General features: G+C 43.6%; 1 protein-coding gene across 9 annotated transcripts in view; it reads left to right on the top strand.

The window, feature by feature from the left end:
• HMBOX1 (homeobox containing 1) overlaps positions 1-26,303 on the top strand; it is a 104,851-nt gene that overhangs the window by 60,070 nt on the left and 18,478 nt on the right. For all 9 annotated transcript variants that reach the window (XM_054001684.1, XM_054001678.1, XM_054001680.1 and 6 more), the window contains 3 exons: positions 566-651; positions 8,981-9,091; positions 16,327-16,480. In XM_054001684.1, the coding sequence (XP_053857659.1) occupies positions 566-651; positions 8,981-9,091; positions 16,327-16,480 (351 nt within the window). The remainder of the gene's footprint in view (positions 1-565; positions 652-8,980; positions 9,092-16,326; positions 16,481-26,303) is intronic.

Raw genomic sequence — 26,303 nt, 5'->3', positions numbered from 1 at the left:
TTTGCTTTTTAGCAGTTTTAGCCCCTTCTGAACTACCTGTGCAGACCTTGGAAAAATGATACAAAAAGCTCAGTTCATTCAGTGCAAGCTCGGGACTAAGTAGGGGACTAAGGTGTGAGGACAGAGGCTGCAAAATTTTGGATCTTTTCCTTGGGATGCTGGAGGAGGTTGGTATATGCATATTCATTTGGGCAACTAACCATGCAGCCCCTGCTATCCTTTATTTTTTATTTTTCTGCCTCATTTTTATGAGTGAGGTTTTTATGCTGGTATGAGAGATTTATTCATCCCTATGTAATGAAACTTTGTACATTCCATATGGCAGTGCTGCACCTAATATGAATTATATGGAACATGAGTCATCCATTCTCCTGCTATGGTACTTTGATCAAACGTGACACTTGTTAAAAGAAGTGTCCAGCACTGAGGCACTTGGGCTGTTTTAATGCCAGCCTTCCCCACTCCTTGTCCCCTAAATAAAGGAAATGAAGGCATTTTGCATCTTGCAGGTGCACTTTGGTTCGTCCCTCTTTTTGTGTGTCCTGTTGTTGTTTTGTTTTGGTAGGAGGGACAGCAGTGTGATAAAGGAGGAAATCAAAGCCTTCCTCGCCAACCGGAGAATTTCCCAAGCAGTTGTTGCACAGGTAACAGGTAAGAGCTCGGGGAGTCCTTTCCTCATTTTGGGAATCTCTGTGTCTGAACTGCCTGTCTGAGCATGATGCAGATGTTGGAATATCACTTGGCTTTCTGCATTGCAGTGCAGATCTGTCAGCTTAGTCATGATAATGTATGCCTTTGATTTAAGACCCATTGTCCTGCACATCATGGAACTTCCCCAGTGAATCACTTTTTTTTTTTTTTTTTTTTTTACTTTTTTTTTTTTCCTGTGGCTTGTGCTGGCAGATTTTATTTTACAGCATTATAATAAAGCCTGAAGTTCTTATCTTAAAATGAAAACGGTTTTCCTTAATTCTTAAATTGTTGTTGAGGAATGCAGCAAATAGATGCAGATCTGCATGTCTGGGTATGGAGAGAGAGAGAGATAATGTGTATTTATATATTAAAAAGTATATGAATAGTCAGGAGACACAGATATAGCTGGTACCACTGCAGCCAGGAGCTGGAGGATGAGAGTTGGAAGTTTTATCCATCCTTTGAGTCAAAATTAATGAAAATCTGAAGGGAGGTTGAGGGATGACCAGACCAGCTCAGGTTTTACCTGGAAGGAGCAGCAGTTCTGGGTGCCCTCAGCCTTCTCTGTCACATCCAGACAGGTGAACTCAGTGCAGTGGTGCCACTTCTTCCCTGGGTGTGTTCCCAGAGCTTTACAGAGAGGGTAACAAAGTCCTTTTGCTCCTCTATGGGGTGAGGTGTTGTTATTTCTCCCTTCCAGGCACACAGGCCGTGCCTGGAACAGCCTCAGAATCATTTTGGTTGGAAAAGCCCTCTAAAACCATTGAGTCTGATCACTCTCCCAGCACTGCCAAGGCCACCACTGATCTGTGTCCCCAGGTGCCACGTCCACGTGGCTTTTAAATCCCTTCAGGATTAGGGACTCCACCCCTGCTCTAGGCAGCTGTGCCAGGGCTGGACAGCCCTTTCCAGGCAGGAATTGTTCCCAATATCCAACCTGAACCTGCCCTGGCACAGCTTGAGGCTGTTCCTTCTCATCCTGTCCCTCGTTTTCTGTCAGGGAGTTGTGCAGAAACAGAAGGTCCCCCCTGAACCTCCTTTTCTCCAGGCTGAGCCCCTTTCCCAGCTCCCTCTGCCCCTCCTGGTGCTCCAGCCTCTTCCCCAGCTCCAGTCCCTGTCCTGGATTCTCTCCAGCCCTTCCTTTAGGATGAAGACTTGGTGATAAAATTCAGAAAGCTCAATCCCATGTTACACCTCTAAGATTTGTTAACTTTTTAACCCAAGCTTGGATAAAGATCTTGAAATAGATAGTTTTTAAGGTTCCTAGATGTCTGGGAATGCCAAAGCAGGAGGAGGAAAGTTGTTCTTTTATGATATTTCTAGGATTTGAAATGTCATAGGAATCCACCTGTCTGGGAGCTGTGGGTTTGCAGACATGGCAGCTGTTGAGGTGGGCAAGCACAAACTGGTGCTTGAGCCACAGAGCCAGGAATTCTTTCCATGTCTCCAACTCTTCTGTGTTCCTGGGTGAAATGACTTGTCCTTCCCTGGTCTCGGTTTCATCTGGAAAACCATGAGATTAACAATTTGTGTAAATGTAAGGGATATTATTGGCCTTTTCAGATGTTAGCACTAATACTTCAAAAATTAATGTATAAATTGAGCTGCTTCAATTGTATCTGAACTCTTAAATTTTGGTAGTTAGTGGGTCACTCTCCTGCTTTTGTTCATTCCTTACCTGATTATAGTCCTGGAAGAGCCCATCTCTGAATTAACCTCTGTACAGCACCCACAAGTCAGGCTGGCTTCCCCTGCAAGAGAAGGAGTGCAAAGAGAGGAAAACTGCACCAAAGGAGTCTTTCCAAAAGAAGCCAATGTTTGAGGTTTTTTTTTGGTCAGTGGGACTGCCAGTTGTGGGGTCATTGAATCAGAATCACCACACAGATCCAAGTCTGTGTCACTGAAAGGAATGGATCTAATTATAATTACCTGATTAATTATAATTATAATTAACCCTTGGTGCATATGTTTGATACCCTTCAAGAAGCTGTAGGTAAAGCAAGACCAATCTCTTCATACCTGATCCTTTCCCTCCTTCCATCCTGAGCCTGTTCTCTTGGATTTCAGTGGGCACTAAGTTGGCATTTAGCTTTTGGGAACTCTCATTGTTTCCTCCTGTGAGTAAATGACACCAACCGTCCACTTGAGACGTGGCTAACTGGATTTCACACCCTTCCCACTCAACCCTCCTGTGCAGCACAAGGGGGATCCACAGTGTGCTCACAGAGGGACCAGAGAAATCCTGCAGGGCATCAGTGGGACAGAATGAGGGCTGAGCTGAAGGCACTGTGTTATTATCTTGTTTTTTCAGCCAAATCCATGGGAAACCAGTACATTTTTGCATCTCAGTCATCCTCCCTGTGCTTGGTGGGAGCTGATTCATTTTAAATCAATCCCCAGCCTTGTGTAAGCAGATGTGTAGCACTTAGATGCCACTCCTAAGTGCATAGTAATGGCTTATCTGAGGGAAATGGTAAATCTCAAAGAGATGTTTGGAAGGACCAGATTAAAGAGTGTGCTCAGCTCTAGCAGGGAGAAACATCAGCTTCCTCTCAAAAGCAGGGAGTGGTGAGGGGTGACTGAAATAGCTCGGGACAGAGATCCGGAGCACAGCATCCCAGGGCTCTCCCTTCCAGAGCTGTCTCAGCCTGATGAATGCTGGATGACTTGGAGTATTCTTCAGATGCCTCCAACATCCCTTTCAGCTGGGGAAGAGACTCCCAAGGAATGTCTGGAAACCACTTCTGGTTCAGTAAAAAAACAGTTTGCATAGGCAGAGGCTTTGCAGAGTGTATGATCCCAAATGGCATCACTCAGGATTTACAGCCTTTGTCTTACAGATAAAGATTTTTTGTAAAAAGTTACTTGTACAAGAGGAAAGTAGAAAAATTGGCTTTTAGTCTTCATCCCTTATGCCCTGGGAAGAGGCAAGAAAGAAATGAAAAATTTATGACTGTTTCTGTCCAGGAGAGTGGCTTGGCTTGGCTACCTCTGCTGGCAACTTTTCCTTACAACCTCTACCAATTCTCTGTTTCCCCTGTCCTTATGACCTTATTTACCCCATTCTGTAACTTGCCATCTTCTGTCCTTGGTGCAGAAACCTCTACTGCAACTGTGACCCCTCGAAACCTCCTTTTGCCTAATTTTGATAATTCTTCAAACCACACCTTCACTAAGAAATACATTTCTCCTTTTTCCCATCTTAATTTTAACCTTGCAAAGCACTTAGAGAATCCATAGTCCTACAGAGCAGTTCTGCATCAGTAAACAGCTTTTCCTCTTGTTTTTCCTGCTGTAACACAAGGCAAGTGATGGAGAGGGAGGATGCAGGAGAGAGGAACACAGAGCTGAGGGTTAGTCAGCTTTGCAGCTGACTTTGCAAAGAAAAATGTTGAGGCTCTCTTAATCCTTATAAAATTACCAGAAACTCTGAAAGTCATTTAGATAATGAATCTGACAGGAAAAATTAAACCTGGAAGACATTCTACAGGGCTGCCTGGTGTATGGAGAGGACAGGGCAGGTTGGAAAATAGTAACAGGGTATTAAAAAGTGACTTGAAAATAAAGGATGATTGATAAGAAGCAAAAACTTAGCATAACACTTACTAGTGCTGGTCCTAAAAACAGGAGCTGCTTTTTATAGAAACTTTTTTAATGGTGTCTGTAATAAGATAAACAAGAAGCACTTGGGTTGGGCTCTGTATAAATAATCTCCTACTGATAAGAAAAATGACAGTATAAACAGGAGCTAATAATAGTTCCTGCAGAATTTCCTATCCTGGTGTTTGGAGCTCCTTTTAACATCACTGCAGCCTGCTCGGGGCTGGGGGTTCAGCCCCACGTGGGGCAGGTGAGCTGCCAAATTTTTATCAAATACAATTTGAAGTCGTGTGTTGGAAATTGCCACAAGAATTGTACTTGGGCACCAGGTTATGGTCAGAGGGCAGAGGATGAAGAGAGAAATGTAAACTTCTCTCAGAGATGCTGTCTGAGCTTCCAAAGTTAGATGGAGGGTGAGGAAATATTTTCAGGAACTGATGTGTTTCTGTTCTACAGTAAAGGAGAGAGGGAGGAGAGCACAGGGATGAGCCCTCTGCAGATGGGCTAAAGTGGTTTGATGGATGATGCCTCTGCAAGGTTTGGAAATACTGCCTTTCCTGTTTTTTACACATAGGGAGTGAAGGAATAAAAAAAACACCTTTATTTTCCTGAAGTTACAGAGCAGAAATTTCAATTCATTTTTCTCAGTTCTTAAAAGCATAAAAAGCAAACCACCATTAAAAAAAACCCCAAACCCATCAACAGTAAAATGCAGAAGTCATTTTTTGGGTTGTTTTTAAATATACAGAGAGCTTTCCAGGGTGCAGTTCTGCTACCCTTCCCAATTATTTCACTTGTACAACCCAGCCCTGTCCTGCTGTCTCTGCCTTAATTGATAGGAGATCTCCAAAACTTGGCTTTAGATTATGCTAAACACAGTGCAGTGGAGGGCAGCCTTGGAGCACTGCTGGAACAAATAAAATCCCCACAGGTTTGGAACCCACACACAGGGATGCTGAGCAAATGCCAACACACAGGGAAACTTAACTAGTTCCACTGTGAAGAGAATTCAGAAAATTCCTGAGTTATTGATCATCTCAAATGGCATGAAACTGCATTTTGAGAAGCATTTTCCTTCCTGCTTTTTTTTTTTTTTTTAATACTCATGACAACACAGAGGTTTGTTTTTTTATGATTTTGATCTTTGCAGGTTTTCTGTAAACAAGCTTTGCTAATCTCTTAAATTGATAGATGTCCTTTGCAAGCACTTGTTCTCTGAATCTGGGACTTTGCTTACAAAGTGAAGAATTAAAACACAGTCAGTTAACTTTCTTCTCCAGCTCTGACGTATTTCAGGTGCTTCTGAAAACCTCTCCTGAAAGAAACATTAAAGAAATGCAAAGCAGAGCTGCTGAACAAATCTATCAGTGAAGGTGAAAACCAGTTCCCAAAGACTTGATGAGTAGCAGAGTTGAGGGCTATGAGCAGATTTGAGCTGCACATAGCAGTGGCTTTCTCTTGATGATGTATTTTGCCATTTATTTTATGTATTTGGAGGGGAAACTCTCCCCTAATCAGTTGTGTAGGAGACAGCAGGGCTGGCCAGGGGAGTGAGCACAGACTGGTTTGTTTATCACTGGGAAGTGTGACCTGCTGTGGGAAGGAGTGAGTGACTGTGACACAAGCAGTCAGCATCTGAATTGCAACAATCCTTTGTGGATACCACTTTCCTTCAGTATTTTCTGTGAGAAAACTGCTGGTGTCCATAACCAGGTGTGTTCCTGGCCCTGCTGAAGCTGAGCCTGGAGCACCACAGTCCTCCTTGAGATCCCTGCCTCAATTGGAGAGTGAATTTCTTCAGCACAACTGGATTTTCACTACTCCAGAGAAGTTATTTCATCAATTGCTTCTGGCAGCAGGATGATTTCTTTTTTCCTGCCAGCGCAATTCCTTAAAGCTGAGTATGAATAGAGACAACGTGACAGGAGGGTCCTGGGGGTCACTGTCCTGTGAGTCAACTGTGTAAAACCCACTTGAGATGCAAGAAACTCTGACATTGCAACTTGGGGGATTTGTTTCTTTACAAGGAAAGGAGTTAAGAATGGGTTTGGATCACACAGCACTGCCATCTGGGAAATCCTGGGTGAGTTCTTCTGAAAGACTTTGCCTGTGACCTTGGGTTGGTCAAGCTGTTAGGATATGGTTTTGGGGCCTGTAAACATTGTTGAGGTACAGATAAATTTTATGCCTTAAAAACATTTTACAGAAGCAGCTTTATGAGCTGTGAGGTCAGAGGCTCAGCTGCTGTGGCTAAACGACAGCCACAAAAGGATCCCAGCTCAGATCCAGCTCTGTTTGGGAGAACTTTGATGCAGTTCAGGACATTGGGACAGTGCATAATTTGTGGAAAGCAGCTTTTTACAATGAAGATGGCACAGGTTTGTCAGGAAGTTGGTGTCTGCCCCATCCCTGGAAACATTCAAGGTCAGGTTGGACAGGGCTCTGAACAATGTGATCCAGGTGAAGATGTCCCAGCTCATTGCAGGGGGTGTTGGACTAGATGACCTTTAAAGGTCTTTCCAACTCAAATTTTTCTGTGATTCCATGAAAGTGGACATGGCAAGACCCAGCTTGAGTTTTTTGGCTGTGCTTTGACCTCGAGCACATTGTCTGGAGTGGTGACATCTGTGCCACGTGTGACAGTGTCAGGCAGCCTCTTGAGCAGGGTTTAGATTTTCCACTCATGGCAGACATTTAATCTCTATTTGTAATTTTTATCTACCAGTGCTTAGTGTTTGTATCTTAGGTTGTTATCCAAACACTCAACACACACATATTCACTGCAATAAGTGTAAGTGGACCGTAGTAAACAAGTAAATGACTGGAGCTGTTACCCAGTGATTAATTAATGGGAGCAGGGCAGCCAAAAGCAGTGAGACACAAACCTTTGTGTCCCACAGCCCAGGACAAGAAATGGCTTTTATAAATCATAATAGGTCAAGAGCTGCAAATTTTCAGAACTTGGACTTTCTACTGGTGATCAGGCATGCAGATGGCAGGATTTCAACTAGGCTGGAGCCTTGTTTTGGGCCAGAATGTTATCAACTTACACTGCCTTCTTCTGGTATTAACTTGTGTGCTTCCACAGTTACTTGATGTAAACTTGGCAGGGTCCGAGGGTTGTGTTTGGTCGAATAATTCCACTTCCCCAGTAGTATAAACTCAGTTTTAGATCCCACTGTGGGCCCTGGGGGTAGGCAGCTCTTGGCTACCCCAGCTGTTCCTGAACTCTGTCAGTTGAGGGCAAAGCAATCTCTGGGAGTGGGTTCTGGGAAAATCAGGGTCTGTGTTGTGGGCACAGCTCTGCTGAGCAGCAGTGAGCTGCTGTATCTGAAACAAAACACACCCATCCCTTTCCCCCAGGACAATTAAAACTTCATAGCCTCCAGAATTCTGTTTGAGGAAGAACAATTAAGAGTACAAACCCAGTGATTTTAAAAATCTGGTTGGTGTAAACCCACCTGAATATGGTACCTGAGAGTCAGGTTGAGACATTCTGAAGTTAACTACGTTCAATGCACCAAAAACCCGCATAATAAACTCCCACTTTAGAAGTGGTAAAACTACAAGGGGCTGTTTTTCATGAGTTAAATATGATTATGAGAGCTTATAAAACCTTGATGCATCTCTAGAGGGGGAGGTAGTTTGGGTTCTGTGTGCAAACTAGCCTCTGCCTGCCCGAGTGATATCACCAAGCAGGTGGTGGCACAGGTGGTGTTGGCAGTATATTGGTACTTGGAGCACCTCCTAAAACTTCACTTCTCAGGAAAGTTTGGATGTTGTTAACTTGTTCTGATGGCTGAAGGACCTTGTGGAAAGCACAAGGAGTTCTGAAGTAGGGCTTCAGTTACTCAGCAAACTGCATTGTTTACCTTTTCAGGTGAACCTATTGCTGACCTCTTCATGCACTTCTAAACCTCCTGTTTTATTTAGTTTCTCTGCTGATCATTTTTTTGCCCTTCCTGCCCTTGATTCCCTATCACGCTTTGGAAATAAATGTATTAACTTCTAGGAATTTTTTTCCCCCTTCTTACTGTTTTCATAGAAATCCTGCTTAAAAACTGCAGTGTTTTGTCCCTGATCATGCCTGGGTACCTCGAGCTTGGCTCCTGCTTTGCTGACAGACAGCTGCTCTTTCTGGGTTGTTTTCTGGCCATTGTTACAGCTGCTGACAGTTGGTTTGCTCCATATCTGGGCTGATGTGATCTATATCACATAAACTGTTTTCTGTGTTTATCTCCATTCTTATTCAAGCATTGAATGATAAGGATTTCCTAACAATCATTATTTATATATAATAGTGGGGAAGGGACTTGTTCCCATTTCACAGATGAAGTTTAGGAATCGGGGAAGGTGTGGACAATTCATGTCTATGATAGCTTTGGCTTCCCAGTTTTTAGCCTCTTTGCTTTGGGGCTGATTATGCAGATTTCAGGGTGTTCCTTGAGTAAGGTTGAACATAACCCCAGGGAGAAATTTGGGCAGTTTTGGACAGAGCAGGGAAGCTTCAATTCTGCTTTTTCTGGGATTGAAGCTTCACAAGTTCCTGGGCTTTGTAAGACACCACCTATTATCAGTAGATAAACCACTTAAAAATGTTTGGTAAAGAAGAAATTTTCTCTATCTCTCTTTTTTTGTTGAACTTTTCTCTTCCTCTCTTTTTTTGTTCTGTTCTGGTTTTTCACAGGTATCAGTCAGAGCCGGATCTCCCATTGGCTGTTGCAGCAGGGGTCGGACCTGAGTGAACAGAAGAAAAGGGCATTTTACAGATGGTACCAGCTTGAGAAGACAAATCCTGGTAAACAAATGCAGTCTAAACATCTCCTGCTGTTTATTTACAGAATGGAAGCCTTTTGTTTATTAGCACTGATAATTCACTTCGTGGTCTGGGGAACTCCAGAGGTTCTCCCTTTGACCAGGTTAATTTTTAGGAGGGTGGGAAGAAATTTTTGCTTTGCAACAAATAATGCAGAGCTGCCTCATCCAGAGCTGTCTGTCCAGAGCTGTCTGTCCAGCTCCTCAGGCACAGACACCTGCCCTGCCCTCCCACCACTCACTAAATTTGGGAATCAGAAGCAGCCAGTGAAGTTGTAGTGAGTTAATGTGAAATATAAGCTAAGGCTCTTCAGAATGAACAAATAGAAACCATTCATAATGGCTGCATAATATAAAGTTTCAGTAAAAATCCCCACACATTTTGTCAGAGAGGATCTTCAGAGGGTTTTGGGTTGGATCTCAAGCTCGTGGATGGGATGTTGATAGTTACAGTGATAAGCTGGAGATGTGTCTTTCAAATCCCACCTGCTTCTTCAAATCTCAAAATAGATCTTGAATACAAAAAGAGAAGTAAAGCTCCTCATTATCTTTAACTAACCAGCAATCTTCAAAATCACAGTTGAATTAATTTCCTTGTATTGTTCTTCTCCATAGATTTTGTTTGACCACAGTTCTTATTTTTCCCTTTTGACAGTTTTATTGTAAAGATCAAAATATTTATGTTTAATTTCCTTTAAACATTGGCTTGATTAAATTAACTGTGTAATTGTTTTAAGGAATTTAAAACTCAGGCTCTCTAGTGTGAACTTGGCTTCAATATCCAGAATTCTATTAAGAAAAATTCCAGGGGAATCAGAGTCTCAAAACTTCTGCTTTGTGTGTAAACTGAAAATCAAGAGGCTCCAGCTGACAGTTGGCCTGAGAATAATTCAGATTTAAGTTGGGTGGGTTCAGAGGGACAGCTAAGCCTGTTTTTTCTGTTAAGCATGTTGATGCTTCTTTTTCTTAAAGTTTGTTTTAAAGAGTAAAAGTGCCAAGAAGCCTTGATTTTTGCACTGGCTGGAATTGTGATACTGAGGATCAGCAGAATTCTTGGGTACAACCATCCAGTACCAGCTGCTTGGAAAGGCTCAGCTTTTACCCTACAAAGTAATTCCCTGGCATTTCCCTTTGATGAAAGGTGTTGCCTCCAAAGTAGTGGAGAAAACTTGAGAGTTTTTTTAAAGTGTAAAAACCACCAAAACCCTCTCCAGATGAAACCTGTTGTGTGGATTTTTCCCAGCCTTGCATCCTTTATTTGCAGTATCACATGAAGCTGTTTAAGAAATAATATTTTGTACTAATAACAGAACTCTTGTTCAAGTTAGCTCTAAAATCTTTACTTCTTCCTCTTTACCTTCTTTTTTCCCCATATCCATGAGTCTTGTTTGTCCTTTTGCTCTTGAGAGGTGTCTAAGGAAGAAGACTTTCCACACTGAAGGTTATGGCTGAAATTGAAATGAATCAACATTAACTCTGCTTTGCTTTAGACATGGAAAAACTCCTTGAAGAGTGGTTGTTTGAGTGTAACCTTTTTCCCAGTAAGGTATCTTAAACAGCATTTTCAAGGAGTGTAAAAGGGAAGTTGTTTCCTCTGCCTAAGCCAAGGGACTATTTGGATGCACTTAAATTCCTTTTAGAACCAGACAGTGCTTGGTTTCTTTTTAGAGGCTGAGGTAGAGGGAGGAACCTTCAGTTTTCCTGTCACTGTTGGGAAAAATCAACCTGAGGAGAATGGGGTTGTATTTATTTATTCATTGTAGGATAATCCACTGCTTTGAGTTATTGCCATCTATTATATTGCAGGTCAGCCCAGGTAGCCAAGAATAATTAGCATGGGTATGCACAAGTGTGTAAAGGGAGGTACCAACCTTGTCCAGAGAATCCTGGGTGTAAATAACTGTTACAAAACCAATCTGGAGCTGAAGTTTTGGCTACTACTTAGAGTATCCTGTGATTAGTAGACAGAGTAACAGGTCTTGTGTCCTCCTTAGAGCCAGAAAATGAGGAAATCAGTGGAGCTTCCTGCCACATTCCCAAAAAAATGATGCCATCACCACTCTCTGTAGGGTCTGAAAGATTGTCCTGTTTGAAAGAAACTTGAGAGATGAAATGACTGCCACATGTTTTTTTCTAGTTGCTAGCTTACTGAGAGGTGGCATGTGGCTTTCTGTTCTCATACATCCCATCTTTTCCAGTTCCAGCTGCTGGGAGGGAAATCTCAGTCCTTTGAGAGAAAGTCAGGTCTGTGTGCAGAGGGGACCTGCAGGTCTGAGTTATCAGAGGGCAAAGTGAGGCTTTTGGGAACTATTGGTTCCCCAATTTCTAGAATTCCTTATCTTGAAAAACTGGATCTTCAGAGTAAATCTACTTTTTTTTTTTTGACTGAATTTGTGTAGTAATGGAAAGAAAACCTAAAATTGAAACAGTTTTGAAGGACTAGGACAGCAGATGTAATCAATTCCTAAACTGTGAAGGGGGAATAGCTTGTGTGGAAAGAACTGGAGATCTCTTGGCAGACTTTCTCTTGGCTCTGCCAGTTTTTTTGTGCAACTCGTAGAGTTCACCTTTTATCTCCCTCTCCCATCTCCTGGATACAGGTGAGACCTTTCCCTGTGGGTGACACCCCTGCCTTGCCTTCAGCCCCTCACAGCAGGACCTGCTTTTTACCTTTACCTGTGCTTATATAAGCAAATTATGACTTACAAATATATCAAAAGAGATTTATTTCTCTCTTTTTTTTTTTTAATGTGCTGTGTGATGCTTTAAATCATCCATAGGCAGTGCTGCCTCTGCCAACCAAAGGACTTGGTGCTGGAGAGCCTTAGTGCAGATTTAGGGCATTGCTGCTGTTCAGATGCTGATCCTGTATGGACACGACTCAGCAATTCCATCCTTTCCATTCTTTTCCAGCTGGCTTTGAGCTCTTGAATGTGCTGTTTGTTATTTGCCTTGGTTTCACTGCTGGTTTGCATGGGCAGTTTTTGCATTTCTCCTGTCCTTGGTGGTGGGTGTTCAGACAGCACCAGACTGGAATGTTGCAAGGGAGACTTGGAGTCTCATGGAAGAGGAGAAAAACACCCACTTGTCCCACTGTATGCAATAATCTTGCTCAGAAAAATGTCTTAATCAATGTTTTCTTGGTAGGAGTGATGTCAGCGTTAATGGCAGTGCTGTGAGTTCCAGTGTGCTACTGATTGTAAATTTTTCTGGAAGGAGTTGCCCGTTAGGGTGAAAGGCAGGTTTTTTTTTTGTTTTTTTTTTGTTGGAGGGAAGAAGTAAATGCTAAATGCTGGTGTTTAAAAGGTCTTTATTCCAATTAATAGGGATACTTTTCATTTAGATGGAGCTTTTTTTTTCACACAGGCACCACTTGTCTGTCCTGTGTTTTGTGGAGGACTGAGAACATGTTGGCAACAGATAAATTTTATATATTTCAGAAGCTGATAGTGTCCTGCAATGTTCTCACTATTTTTTTCAGAGCCCATAGGTTTTAAATAAATATTTTTTTTTTAGATTGGTAGTTGTTAGCCTGATTAATTTCCCTGGCACTGGGTGTTGGGCAATGTGGGAAGTTTGTTATGGAGTAACTTCAGCTTGTCTCTTGCCTCTGTGTAGTGCAAACTGAAGCTGGCACCTCGAAATGATGTGTTAAAGTTACAGATGGATACAGACTGCTTCCATTTAGGCTGGGTATTTATTTCTGCCACTCTTCTCTAATAGGAAGGCAGCTGTGGTCACCTTGGAGAGAACCTTCTTCCTTGAACAAAAGGAAAACAAAAGGGAGTTATTATCAGGATGTAGCATCTCTTTTGTTTTTTCAGAGTGGTTTCTTGTTCAGCTGTGAAAGAAAAGCCAACCCAAAATCAGGGGCTGGCTGTCCAACGAGGTTTGCACTGGGAAGGGATGGTTGGTGGGTGATGTGCTGTTCCACAGGGCTGCAGAGCAAACAGTCCCTGCTCTGCTCCTTCTCCTCCCTGCCCTGGGCTCTGTAGGGAACCTTGTGCTGCTGATTTCAGTCCAGCGTGGCTCACTCTGACCAAGAGGTGTTTATTGTGTGATCGGGGGTCAGCCTGGCTAAAAATACAGTGAGGCATCTGTTCTTATCAGGGTAATGTACAGCAGGTACTTGCTGCAAATGAAAACTTGCCAGGAAATGGTTTCTTGGAGCTGGGAGACGCCTGAGGCTTCCTGTGACCGTTCCATGGCAGGGCCTGCCTGAGCCCAGGGATGGAGAGCAGCGAGTGCATGGGATGCTCTTAGAGCACCTCCCTTCAGGATGGTGTCTGGGATGTTCAGGCCTTGGCCAGGAGGAATTCGGAGTGCCGAGAGAGCTGCATTCCAGTTGGAGAGCACCTCCCCTGCCTCCTCTCCCCTAAAGCTGCCAGCAGCATCCTCACAAAAAATTCACACAAAAAATTCACAGAGAAAAGCCAGTGCTGTAGGAAAAGGTGCTGAGCACTGGCAGGGAGTGAGAGCTGTCTCCTTTCATTTCTGTGTGTGAAAGGAGCTCTTCCCAGGCAGTTCACCTCTGCACCCCTCAGAGGTGTCTTGCTGTTTGATGCATACACTGAAAACCTTGTACTGCGTCTTCTCCACTCTGTCTGCTCAGGAGAGAAGTTTCACTTCTCCTTAAAAGCTGTTTGAGGGGTTTAAAAAAGGAATCTGAACTGGTGACTAGGATGTAACTTGCTAAGTTATAAAGAAGTGGAGCTGGGTGGCGAGAATGTGATGGAATGTTGGAACAGCAGAATAAATGGGAGCTCATTGAAGACAGGGGGATGAGGAAGAGCTCCATAGGTTCTTTATCAAATGTGCATGTCATAAATGATAAATTTGGGTTTGAAGTCATCTCGTTATGCCCCCTGCCATGGGCAGGGACACCTTCCACTATCCCAGGTTGCTCCAAGCCCTGCCCAGCCTGGCCTTGGATACTTCCAGGGATCCAGGGGCAGCCACAGCTTCTCTGGGCAGCCTGTGCCAGAGCCTCCCCACCCTCACAGGGAACAGTTCCTTCCCAAATTCCCATCTAACCCTGTCCTCTGGCAGTGGGCAGCCATTCCCTGTGTCCTCTCCCTCCATCCCTTGTGCCAAGTCCCTCTCCAGCTCTCCTGGAGCCCCTTTAGGGGGGGCTCAGACCATCCCATGTTCCCTTTTTTTCCACACGTTCATCCAAACCTATTTTGGGCCTCTTTATGCATTCAGATCCTCCTCTCTTGCTGTGTGGGGGTACTTGCTTATAATTCTCAGCATATTCCTCTCTTATCTGCTGCTGATATTGATGTTACCCCATAGAAAAGAGAAATGGCTAAATTGATCTAGGAAGGCTACTAAAACAAAAAAAGTGTATTATATTCAGTATGTGAACATACCTGTAGCAGCAGCAGCAAATTTATGCTTTCGATGCAGATTTTTTTTCAACCATTGTCTGAAAAATCTCAGGCAAATTTAATGGAAGGATTCTGCATCTCTTGGCTTGATGTGAGGCTTCACTGATACTCCTGTACTCTCCCTGTGAAATCAAATCTTCAGGTGGGGAAAGTACATTGCTAACACAATGCAGGGAAAGCTAATTTCTTTTCCTGTTTTCCCCTGTCTCTTTTTAAATTTTTAATTTTATTTTTTTTTAAGTTTTTGAAGTGTATTTAAAGCCCAGCAACTTGATAGCCACCCAGCCCCCTAAACTGTGCAAGTAGCAGAAAGACTAGATAAGGAGCTCTCCTTGAAATGGCCTCCCAGTAAATTGGCACTATAGGAAATATTTCATGTTTCAATGGAACCAAGTAATCTGTGTAGGCTTGTTAGCTGGGAATTAGGGAGAGGCACCGTGCCTTGTGTGTGCAAGGCAGAGATTGTGGGCTTCACTTCCTACTGACTCCTCCTGGGGAACATTTGTAAATTATTTTGGGCTCCACTACCTAACACAGATGCAAGCCCCTGGCAGGAAGGGAAAGACTGTGTGTGCATTTCTGGAAAGGAACACGGCCAAGTGCCTAAACAGCTCATTTCTTGCTTTTTAGCTGTAGGAATTTGTTTATTGGTTAAACTCTTGGGTTCCCTTGACCCTTTCACTCCTCTGTGCATTAGAGGAGCAGCGTTGTTGCACTAAGACTGTGTGGTTTGATGATTAAATCCCAACCATTCTGAGTGAGCCTGAGCACCCAGAGGGGTTTGCTGTCACAGCCCTGCTCTTGAGTGTGCCCAGCCCTGTGAGCAGGGCTGCTGCTTCTCCTGGATCTGCCCAGGCTGGCTCAGTGCAGGAATTCCACTGGAGCTCAGGATGCTTATGGGATATAGGTGGTGATTTATCTTTTCATACAACCTTTTTTAAATTTTTTTTTTTTCTTTTTGCATAGAACAGCTCTGTCTTCCCTGCAGGGGAAGTCACTGAGCACGAAGCTGTCCTTCAGAACATACCCTGGTTTCTGTCCTCATGTCCTATCCCAGGTTCCCATCCTCGCCAAGGGATGTAGGACAGATCGATCTCCCAGAGTGTCTTGATTTATTTTGATTTATTAACTGAGAGGCTGTTGTGGAAAGGATCAGGGGTAAGTTTCAAAGGGGCCTTTCCTGAAGGCATCTTGCCAAATCCTGTCTCATGCCTGATGCTTTCCAGCACAGACTCATGGAAGGGAGAAATACATCCATAGAAGGGGAGCAGGAGAGGAAGGTTGTGATGTTAGTTTGCTTGCAGTGACTTTTTCAGGCAGACACCCTGGCACTCCTGAGCTCATGTTTGCCCAGGCCACAGGGTGTGTTTCTATTGGTGGAGCTGCTTCAGGTGTTTCCTCAGCTCTTCGGACACACTGAAATACCTTTGGTATAAATTTCCATTTTGCTTCCTGAGACTGCTGTATAATTAAATAGAAACTGCTGTTTCCTACTTTGTGACAGCTCAGGTGGCAGCACAACCTAAATGAATCCCAGCTGGGGCACAGCTCACCCTTTCTGTGTGATCCTTTTCCTTTTGATGAAGACAAGACAGATTTTCCTAAGTGCCCATCAGCTCCTTGGATTTCCTTCTGTCCTGGAGGGTGGGAAATAGGAGTTCTAGCTGGCTTTGTGTATCTTTAGGGTGTCTTTGATAATACTTTACATTTTTTTTTCAGTTTGAATGGTTTCATCACCTGTCTTGTCTTTTTTTTTCCCCACGAGCAGGAGTGAGAGGATGGGCCTGACTTTTAACCCTCTGGGAAACACAGTGTTTATTGTCCTTAGGGGCTACACTAAGCATGAGACCCGCTCCCATCCCAATAGAAGAGCCAGAATGGAGACAGACGCCTCCCCCAGTCACAGCTACCTCTGGGACCTTCAGACTACGGCGAGGCAGTCGGTTCACGTGGAGAAAGGAGTGCCTGGCTGTTATGGAGAGGTATGTGGTGGCTCTCTGAGGGGTTTTGGAGATGGGAGTTCTAAAGCCAAGCCAAGGGTCCTTTTCCCTGCTCTGGTGAACACCAGTGTTGTTTTTGTGGATGTGTTGTAGCCTCGTGCTGTAAGAATTGGATTTGTGATGATGGAGTAGGAGGAGCTGTTTTGCCTCTTGTGTTGTTTAAAAAATTGTAAAACTGCTCTGGACAGGATCTCTTTATTTTTGTACATCATGTCCTTAGCCCAGTCTGAGCGTGTTGGTGTTCAGCTCTTTGCTTTTGTAGAAACTTTTCCACTTATCCTGATCCAGGCTCTCTTGGGAGGGTCTTGCAAGCTCTTTCCATTCTGCATTTCTCCTTTCCACTTTCCTGACTTGTCCCCCCGATGCCTCGTGGTGTTCTAAAGTGGATACCGGCATTTCGGCAGCGCTGTAATTGTTCGGGATGCAGAACTTTGCCTCACAAGCAGTAGATTCCTGGTCCAAAAAGGCTCTTAGAACCCTCTTACAGGAGCTGGGAGCAGCACAGAGTGAAGTGGATCTTTCAAATCCATATGCAGAGTGGCAGGTGAACATTAGAGCTCCCAGCTCTCCTCTCTGAGCCTGGGCGTGCTTTGCCTTTCCCTCTGCTTACAGGAATGTCTCTTTTGTGGATAATGCTATACAGTAGAGAAGGGCTGGGGAACTTGGGATGTAGTTTAGGGATGAATGCTTATTTCTGTCCAGGGCTAAATGGCTGGGAGGAGTTTTTTAGCCTCTGAGAGCGTGAGGAGCCTCCTTCCCATGGAAGGACTTGGATGACTGTGTGTGTTACACTCCTCCTGGGTCTGCAACCCCAGTGAGATCTCAGCCAGCAGATTTATAGGATGTGTTTTTACCATTTCTTTAATGCTTCCCTTTCCTCTTGCTTGCATGGGGGTCTTGGGAATTGATTAGGAGCAGGAGAGCATCATTTGCCTGAGCTAAGGCTGAAATCCTGAGCTCCCTCAGGAACACAGGCTAGACACACTTCTGTGTCTTTGCAGCACTGGAACCAGTAACTTAAATGTTTGTTTCCCTATTCTGACCTGGCACTGATATTTTATCTGGCATTGATATTTTTGGCTTTGCCTGGATGTTTCCCCAAAGGAAATAATGTAAATGTTTGAAATCTGTTCTGCTTTGTTAGACCAAACTAATGCAATGCCCTGTGATCTGATAGTGTGTTTTTCTAATGTCCCCCTCCACAGAGGCAGAACAAGGGGCAGGACAGAATCTTTAGCACTTTGAAATGCTTGTCTGACTGTCCCGACTGTGTGTGCAGGAGGACAGAACCACCAGAGCTCTGTGTGCCTTCAGGGCAGCACCATCTCCTGATCAACCTCTGTGTGTGAAATGCTTAATTGGAAGTAGATTTAGAGCTCTTTGGGCATGGCTGGTTTTGGGCATGGCTGGTTTTGGGCATGGCTGGTTTTCTTCCTGGTTTCTGTCTGGCCCAAAGTGCAGTAACTGCTGTTATTTGCTGTTTGAACCCTGATTGTGCCTCAGACTCCTTTGCTGGGGAAACTGCTGATAGAAAGCTGAGCAAGCCACCCGTTCCTCATCCACCTTTTTCCTCAAGCCAGTCTCTGCTGGGACACTAGAAATTAAAACTGTGGTGTTTTAATGCATCTGTTAGAAAGATGTGAGATGTGGGTTGAATCAAGTTGCTCTTGATACTGGAAATCATCCAGTTATGAATGCAGATACATAATCACTCAGTCTAATTTTTCATTAAATTCTTCTTTGTTTTTCTTGGTTTTGTTTTCTGTAAGGTCTTTGCTGCCAGGGTTTTCTCCTTATTCTGCTGCTGCCACATTGCCTTAATCCTGGCTTTTAATATTAATTTGCCAAGCCCTTGGCTAGGTCATTATGGGTGCTGGGTTTCACAGCCTTGTGTGGGGTACTGGGAAGCAAAGCTGTGGAGTTTTACTTGAGGCAAGAACACAGTAAAAGTGTTGTGTGGCCATAAAGCTACACCATAAAGCAATGGGAATATGGTTGTTTAACTGTTCTGCTTTAACAGGCCTCGTTGAGCTGTAAGGATGAGCTGTTTTATGTAACAGATTTTGAAAGAGTGGGAGAAAAACGCTCTTCTGGGAGCCCTTGGAAAAAAAATCACTAATTTCACTTACAGGGCACTGGAGTTTTCCGGGCTTGGCCATGATATGACTCATAACAGCAGCAGGATGAAGGTAACCAGACCCCTCTGGCCCAAGCAGATCAGGTTTCCCTGGTGCCCCAGGGTCAGGAATAAGCATTTGGCCACTAAAATGGTGTTTGGCATTGCCTGTGGGCTGGTGCCATTTGTCTGGTAATTTGCATTTTCCTCTGCAGGATTAAGTTCTGACTCTTAAGTGGAGACATCTCAGTTTAAGGGACTGTTTTCCCTAATGAAATGCAACTTTCGGTGCATTGAGTTTGTGTGTCCTGCAGCTTCTGGCTCTGATGTTGGTGCACCTGGTTTGGAGCTGCTGCTCTGGGAACCTCAGGAAAGTGCTCGTTCGTTTGGGCTGATACCTGTCCAGGAAGGAGAAACAGAGATCCAGGAGACAATTCCATCCTACTAATGCACTCAGAGGAGGGCTCTGTGCACCTTTCCTCTCTGGCTGCCTCCTGCAATTAGAAATAACTTTGATGGTTTAGTTTAATGCCTGAAGATAAGAAGGTGGAATCCAGACCTGAGTGGAATCTCTGCAAAACTCCTTCCCTCTGAAATGCTGCTGTGATGCTGTATAAACATTTTTTGGTTGAGGATGAGGGTGTTGACCTGCTCTATCACTTAATTGTGCTCCCTGCTTTTGCTTTGGTCTTGGATTCAGTTGGTAAAAATCGTAGTTGCTAAGAGTCCACATGTCAAACCAGGTGAGAGCACTTCAAGGGAAGAACCTGAATGTGATTGCAGAATTTTGAGGGATTTGTTTCTTAGGAGCAGGCTCTCCAATTGAAAATGCACAGCACCAGTTAGGATTTGATCTATGAACTGAATGAGAAAAGGGTGAGGGTTGAAGGGGTAGTTTCTCTTTTCTGAAAAAGATTTAACTCAGCAGAAAAATTCCAGTTCAATTAATTATTATATTGGTGCCAACCTGACAGAATGAAGATTAGAGTTAGGGCCATATCCTGAAATGTCTGATGTACCTGAGGGTCTGAGTACAGGGTATGTGTATTAAATGAACTAATTGGTTTATACTGGACTTCCAGGATGCTGCTTGTGGTTTCTGTAATTCAATTCTCCAGCCTTTACTGCTTTTTTGGAATCCTCCCAGGGTAGTTTATTAATCCCTGGTCTGAGATTTTTTGGACAATAGATTCGGGTCTCTTTATCCCTTTACTTTTTATTTTTCTTTAGATATCTCCCTGAATATTTATGTTCTGAAGGTTAAGAGGAGCAGTGGTTCCAGAAAGTAAAGTTCTATATTTAACTGCAGACTAGGTGTGGTTCCGACAACTGCAGTGCTACTGATGCCAACCTTGACCTGTTCTCTTCTGGAGCCTCCTGCTCATGGAATCTGCTGAGTTTTGAGTGTGTCGATGTTGTTGTGTGGCTTTGCCCTCCTTTGGGAGCAGAGCTAAGACTGCAAGAGTCCTTTCTGTGCAAACCTGAGGTTAAACTTGAAAGCTTCTTTCTGGTTCACTTTCGTGTTCTTTTTTTGTTACGTCTTGTCCCACAGATAATGTTGTGTTGTGGTTTTTTTTTTTTTTTTTTTTTTTTCTCTGCTTTGCTTCTTCTTTTCAACTCCTCTCATTAGAAGTATGAAATTGAAAATTTCCCTTAGGGCTTTCTCTTTTTTTTTTAATGAAGCTGTGTTGTCTTGTCAGTCTATTTTTTTTATTATTATTTTTTACTCCCAGTGATTTATGCTTCTCTTCTAATCATATATTGGAGTAGAGGTTTATCTTCTTTTTCAGGCAAAAAAAAACCCCTAAGATTGGCAGCAGAATCAGTGATCTTATACTTATTTTAAGGCACTTTTCATGAGTGCTGTTAAAGACTGGGGTGGGGGGAATTGAGTGTTGTTTTTTAAGTATATGCTTTATCCAAAGATTAAATTAAAATAACTGTAAATTCTGCCCTAAACAAAAATGAATAATTCATCAGATGAATGTATTTCAGTTTGTCTAGGGAGCAGGGACTTTGCTTTTCTGGTTGAGGTTATTTGGTTTGATTTTATGGCTCTGGGTTTTTATTTTAACACTTGTCTGTGCTTCTGAAGCTTCATTTGTAAAGGTGTATTTAGATTAAATAAGACTGAGATGCTATAGATCACCATCATCCCCATTTCATAGGTGGCAAAACAGAGTCAGGTGTTTCTTTTGGCTTTATTCAGAAGAGAAATGGGTTTAGATTTCCCAAGATAGGGGGGCACAGTTTCATTCTGTAGCTGAGCTGAATTAACATTTTGTCACCGGCTCATCCTTAGGTGTTACCCTGCCTCGCCACCCTTCTCAATTCCTCCTCCTCAGTTTCCCTGCTCCTGCCACCCTGGACTGTGCCAGAGATGTTTATTGTCTGATGGAAATAGCAGCCAACTCATCCTGCTTCAGGAAAAAGAAATCCTTTTTATTTCCCCCTGCATTTTCCTGAATTGTTTTGGCTTGCTGTGCTGGGGCTGTGCTGGGGCAAAGGACAGGAATGCACAGCTGGGAGCACCGGGAAGGGGAAGTTTAACAAAAACATGGTGATTCCATGGAGTTGTTTGGTCTGCTTGGTTTTTTTCTGATTTTGTTTGGTTTGACTTGGATGAGTTCCTGGTTTCTTTACAGGCATGGCTGTACTGGCATCGTGGAAGAGGGGTCCTTTGATTTTTCCAAGGTGCAGGAAAGCTTTAGGGCCATGAGGATTAGAGGGATGGAGCACCTTTCCTCTGGGAGAGTTAGGGGTTTCCAGCCTGGGAAAGAGAAGAATCTAGGCAAAGCTTGGAACCCCTTCCAGAGCTTAAAGGGGCTCTAGCAGAGCTGGAGAGGGACTTGGCACAAGCAATGAAAGGACAGGACACAAGGAATGGCTTCCCACTGCCAGAGGGCAGGGATAAATGGGCTATTGGGAAGGAATTCCCGGCTCTGACTGTGGCGAGGCCCTGGCAGAGGTTGCCCAGAGAAGCTGTGGCTGCCCTTGGATCCCTGGAAGTGTCCAGGGCCAGGCTGGACAGGGCTTGGAGCAACCTGGGATAGTGGGAGGTATCAGAATTGTAAGAAGATCATATTTAAGGTCCTTTCCAAGTCAAACCATTCTGTAATTCCATGATTACTGTGACATCACTGCCCGACTCTGTCTGATTTAACCATTTGTGGCTTTGTTTCCCTTCCAAAGCTGAGGAAGGTCATCTCCATGCTGAGACCAGTCACTGCTGCATTCCCATCATGGTGCTGGGAGATTCAGCCTCGTTTCCCCTCCTGGAAGAGGCACATCCCACCCTGATGCCAAGGTGGTGCCCTGGGCATGGTCCTGGCCCCGAGTAGAGATGAGGCCTGACATGCCTTATTAGAAATCCTTCCGACTGTGAAAGCGCTTTTACTGCAGCTCTCCTGAGCGCCGGGGCTTCCACGGCTTCCCTGGGGAACACGAGAGCTCTATTAGCTCCTGAAATTCAGTTAGGAAATTTTCTTAGTTAATTTCATCCCATTACTCTTAGTTATGTCTTCCAGCAGAACCTTAATACCGGCCCCATAGGGGATCTAAGTTTCCTGTGCAAGGCTTTGGAGGAGATTTAAGTTTGGGATTCATTGCGTTTCTCCCTTTCCAAGCTGACAGCAGAGCAGGAAGTAATGTCCTTTGGCCCCTTCCATTAGGCTGTACATTGTTAGAAACAGAACAGCAGCTTCTCATCAATAGAACGATGGCCACGGGTTGGCTCGGGAATGCTGCTCGTCTTTCCTGGGTTTGCTGGGCGGTCACGAGGGCTGGGAATTATCTCTGCTGTCCCTGTGACCCTCAGGTGTCCTTGAACCTTTTGGTGACTCGTTGGTCTCAGCTGTAAAATATCCACTACCAGCTTGGGAGATGAGTCAAGCCAAGGGAAAAGTGCCAAAAGCCTCTAATTCTTGGGTTACCGAGGAATATTGGCATTGGGAAAAACTTCCTGACTTCAGGAATGGCACAGCACTAAGCAGGTTATCTACAGGAGCTAGAGAACATTTTTCAGGAGCAAATCAGCTGAAATCTGTCAGGCTGGTTCTGAGATACTTGATCTTAATGCAGAGAGGAACATCAGGTGATTTCTTTATATTTTTTCCAGCTCTTTCAATCCTGTCATAAGGTGTTTGTTAGTCAGCAACTTCCAGGGGGAGATTCAACTTCATTAAGTCCTTTGAGACGCAGGGAATGGGTTTTTTTTAGGATCTTTGCTGTTTGTGCTCCTGAAGTGCTTCTGGATCTGAGCGAAAGAACTTTGCAAAGGCACCCAGCAAAGTTCACTTTACCATTCAGACACAGGCAAGATCATCTGGTTGTGTGAAGGTTCAAGTGGTTTGGCTCAGGGTCATTGCTCTGTGTCTTCATAAAATGCAAGAGCAGCCATTTTCTGCTTGGCACACAGGATCTGCCTTATTTTGCATTAGATCAAGCTCTGTTCCCTCTCAGACATGCATAATATACAAGCTTCCTATTCTAATCAGCTGTAAGCAAATCCCAGTTGTTTGGCAGATTGCAGGCAGTAAAATAGAATGCAGGATGTCTGTCCAAAGCCTCAGCAGACTCTGGTTTCTTCAAGGATCCAGCACCTAATGAGTTATTTTGCTTTCTAGAGAGCTCAGGTGCTTTTTGTATCCTTGTATTCCCTCTCTCTCTCTCTCTCTCTCTTTAAAAATAATAAAAGATGATCTGTGGGAGGGGCAGCTCCTTGCAGCAGAGCTCAGATAAAATTCTTGTGTCTGCCAAGGTCAGAATAACTGAAATCAACATTTAGAAAAAGCAACTTTGTCAGCCTGGTCTGTAACAGTTCTGGCTGGTGCAGCAAACCCACATTTTAGAAATAAGAATTCTCCTTTAGTCCAGATACTCTGCTGCATTTCTCCAGCACCAGTTGAGATCCTCAGTGTTCTGTCCCCCTGCTCATGAAGGTGACAAGCAGGATCTCATCGCAGGTGATGATGGTTGTGGTGTTTATCATTCTTTCTACCTCTCCTCTCCATCCTGTGCCTGGTTCACACCTGGCCAGCAGCCATGTGGCTGTGGACAAAAGCTCTTATCTCCTATCCTGTATTTTTAATCCTGCTATTGCAGCTCTGGGCGTTCTTATTATTCACATAAATATGTAATTCCTTCTAAATCCTGCTAAGGTCTTCAGGGTACTTCCGGAGAACTAATTATACCTAGTTTCATTTCATATGCTAAAATGTGTTTAAAAAGTCAAAGGTCCCTTTGGCATGAGTATCATGAGAAAGAATAAGGCAGAACATTGCATTTATCCAGGATCATTCTCTATATGTGCTGCTATCAATGTGCTGCTCGTTTATCTCCTCTCTGAACTTAACAGTCACTCTCTTATCTCTTCTCAGACACCAAGGCTTCCCTTGCCTCTAATAATATTAATTGTCACTCTTCTCTGGACCTTTTCTATTCTTACATTCAATTTCTAGTGACCTGGGGCAGGTGAGTGGGGACCCAAGCGGAGCTGATTTCCATATTTCCAGGGAGAATATTCTGACTTACACAAGCAGCTGAATCCAAGTCCTGTTGTTCCCTGACCTCCAGCCTAACATCTGTTTTTTTTGCTGATCGCTTTTGTGTATTGATGGAGAGCGTCTCGTCTTGGAATAGTCTTTCCTGAAGAACTACTACTGATTTAGACCTGGTCATGTACGTGAGGAGTTGGAATTTGCTCTTCTCCACGTGCAGTGCTTTGCTTAATCCCGAGATAAGAAATGAAGTTCAGTCGTGGAAGTGTTAATTGCTGTGAATTTCAAAAATACCAGCTTTATTTGTATCCAGCACAAACAATTCTCCTTGCAGAACTTTATTTAATGTAACTGTTAATGCCAGTCGTTTTAGGGCACAACTTACGTGAGTCAAGGGCTTGTGCTGAGTTCATAAACAGAACCTTTTGCTCTTTACAATCATGTTGAGACCTCTAGATGCTGCTTGCTGTAAGGACAGTAAAAATATAAGTCTGGTGCTGTGATTTCTGTCTCTTCGAGCTTTCTTGATTTGCCTCAGTCCTTCATGGTGTTGTTTTTCCTGTGGCTGTCCTGTTTAAAGGATCCAGAAGGAATTAGGAACAAAAAGCTTGTATTAATCAGCTAAATTGTTGTTTTCTCAGGTATTCTAACGTGGATTCAGGAGGCAGGGAAAGCCATGACAAACTTGTCACACAAACTGTGTGAAGTGGCCCCTGGCAAGTTCAGGCTGCATTTTATGTGGTTTTCATAATGTTTGGGTTGTGCAGAGCAGCTCCAAGCTGAGGGAAGAGTTACCCCTCCCAGCAGGATTCACCCAATCCGTGTGTAATGTCACCCCTGGAACAAACCCACTGAAGTGAATGACAGCATTAACTTCCTGAGTAGTCTGGGAAGCGTTCAGAAGGAATTCAGGACCAGGCTGGCACTTTGTCACTCTGCTTTGCTGCAGCCAGGGCTTTGCTGCTCCTGTCAACAAGGAGGATCCAGGAGCACCATCCAGCCCAGAGTGTACTTGGATTTTCCCATTCCTGCTTTCCAGAACTGTGCAGAGCATTCCTGCTGACTCTCACTGCAGCTCAGCTCTGAACAGAGTCCAGCCCTACCTCAGCCAGAGGAAACTCTCTGCCATGGAGGAACAGATGTGAGGTCTTTACACAAGTAATAAAGAGAGTCATTACAAGGATAAGTGAGGGAGGAAAATTCCAAAGTCAGACTCTTAAGTTGTTGCATCATGTATTTATGGGCTCTTGGTCAGACAGACACTTTAAAAATGTTTAAATGGAGCACCTGAAAAAATGTGCTATCAGAGGACTATATGGGCCTTAGGCACAAAAGTCACTACCACATCCTTGATTATTTTTTCATTATTTTTGTTTTTTTTTTTTTTTTTTTTTTTTTTTTTTTTTTTTTTTTTTGTGATCCAGGATAGCCCAGTTTTCTTATTTGTTTGATTTTCCTTTGGAACACATGTAAGTTTTAATTTGTTTTGAATACTTTGCTCTGTGTGAAGAACTCTATCAACAGCATAGAAGAAATGCTTTTTATAATACTCTTCTCTCTGGATAGGGAATAGCAGCATCCTCATCTATGTCAGGCTTGGCCTTTTTGGTGCTTTTGTTGCATTGTATCTTTTGGTCACAGTGACTTCACAGAAACTGATCTTCCCAGCTGATGATCTTTTTGTGCCTGTGAAGTTGTTGTTCCCAAAGTGGGTGACCTTGGCTGCTGCAATGTTAAATTTCTGTTTAGTTCTTTCCCTTAGGATTCTCTATTACTTTTTATGGTGCTTCAATTCAGTGTATTGATGTGGCTTCTGACTTTGGTCTCAGCAGATTCATCACCATGTGCAGACTTTCTGTCAGGATCATTAATTGTTTTTGTTTTTAAGATGCTCCAAAGATGACACTTGAGGAGTATCGCTGATTGTAGTCTTCTGTGCCATTTGTTTCATTTTTCAGCCTCTTCTTAGTTAGACATTTCCTTTCTACCCTGTCTCGTAATTATACTAATCTTTGTCTTTTCCAAAATCATGAATAATTTCCCATTTGTCACTTTATCAAATACTTTACTAAAGTCCAAAAATGCTAAGAATAATTAGTTTTTCTGGTCAACAATTCCTCAGTTGTTTTTGGAGCTTTATGGGCAGCACTGCTTAAGTCATGCCTCCCTAAAGGATTGTCCCCAGGAAACT

This window comes from Vidua macroura, chromosome 31 (genome assembly GCF_024509145.1).
Source record: "Vidua macroura isolate BioBank_ID:100142 chromosome 31, ASM2450914v1, whole genome shotgun sequence".
Taxonomy (NCBI): domain Eukaryota; kingdom Metazoa; phylum Chordata; class Aves; order Passeriformes; family Viduidae; genus Vidua; species Vidua macroura.
The sequence above is the reverse complement of the archived record's forward strand: the minus strand, read 5'-3'. Positions and strand labels throughout refer to the sequence as shown.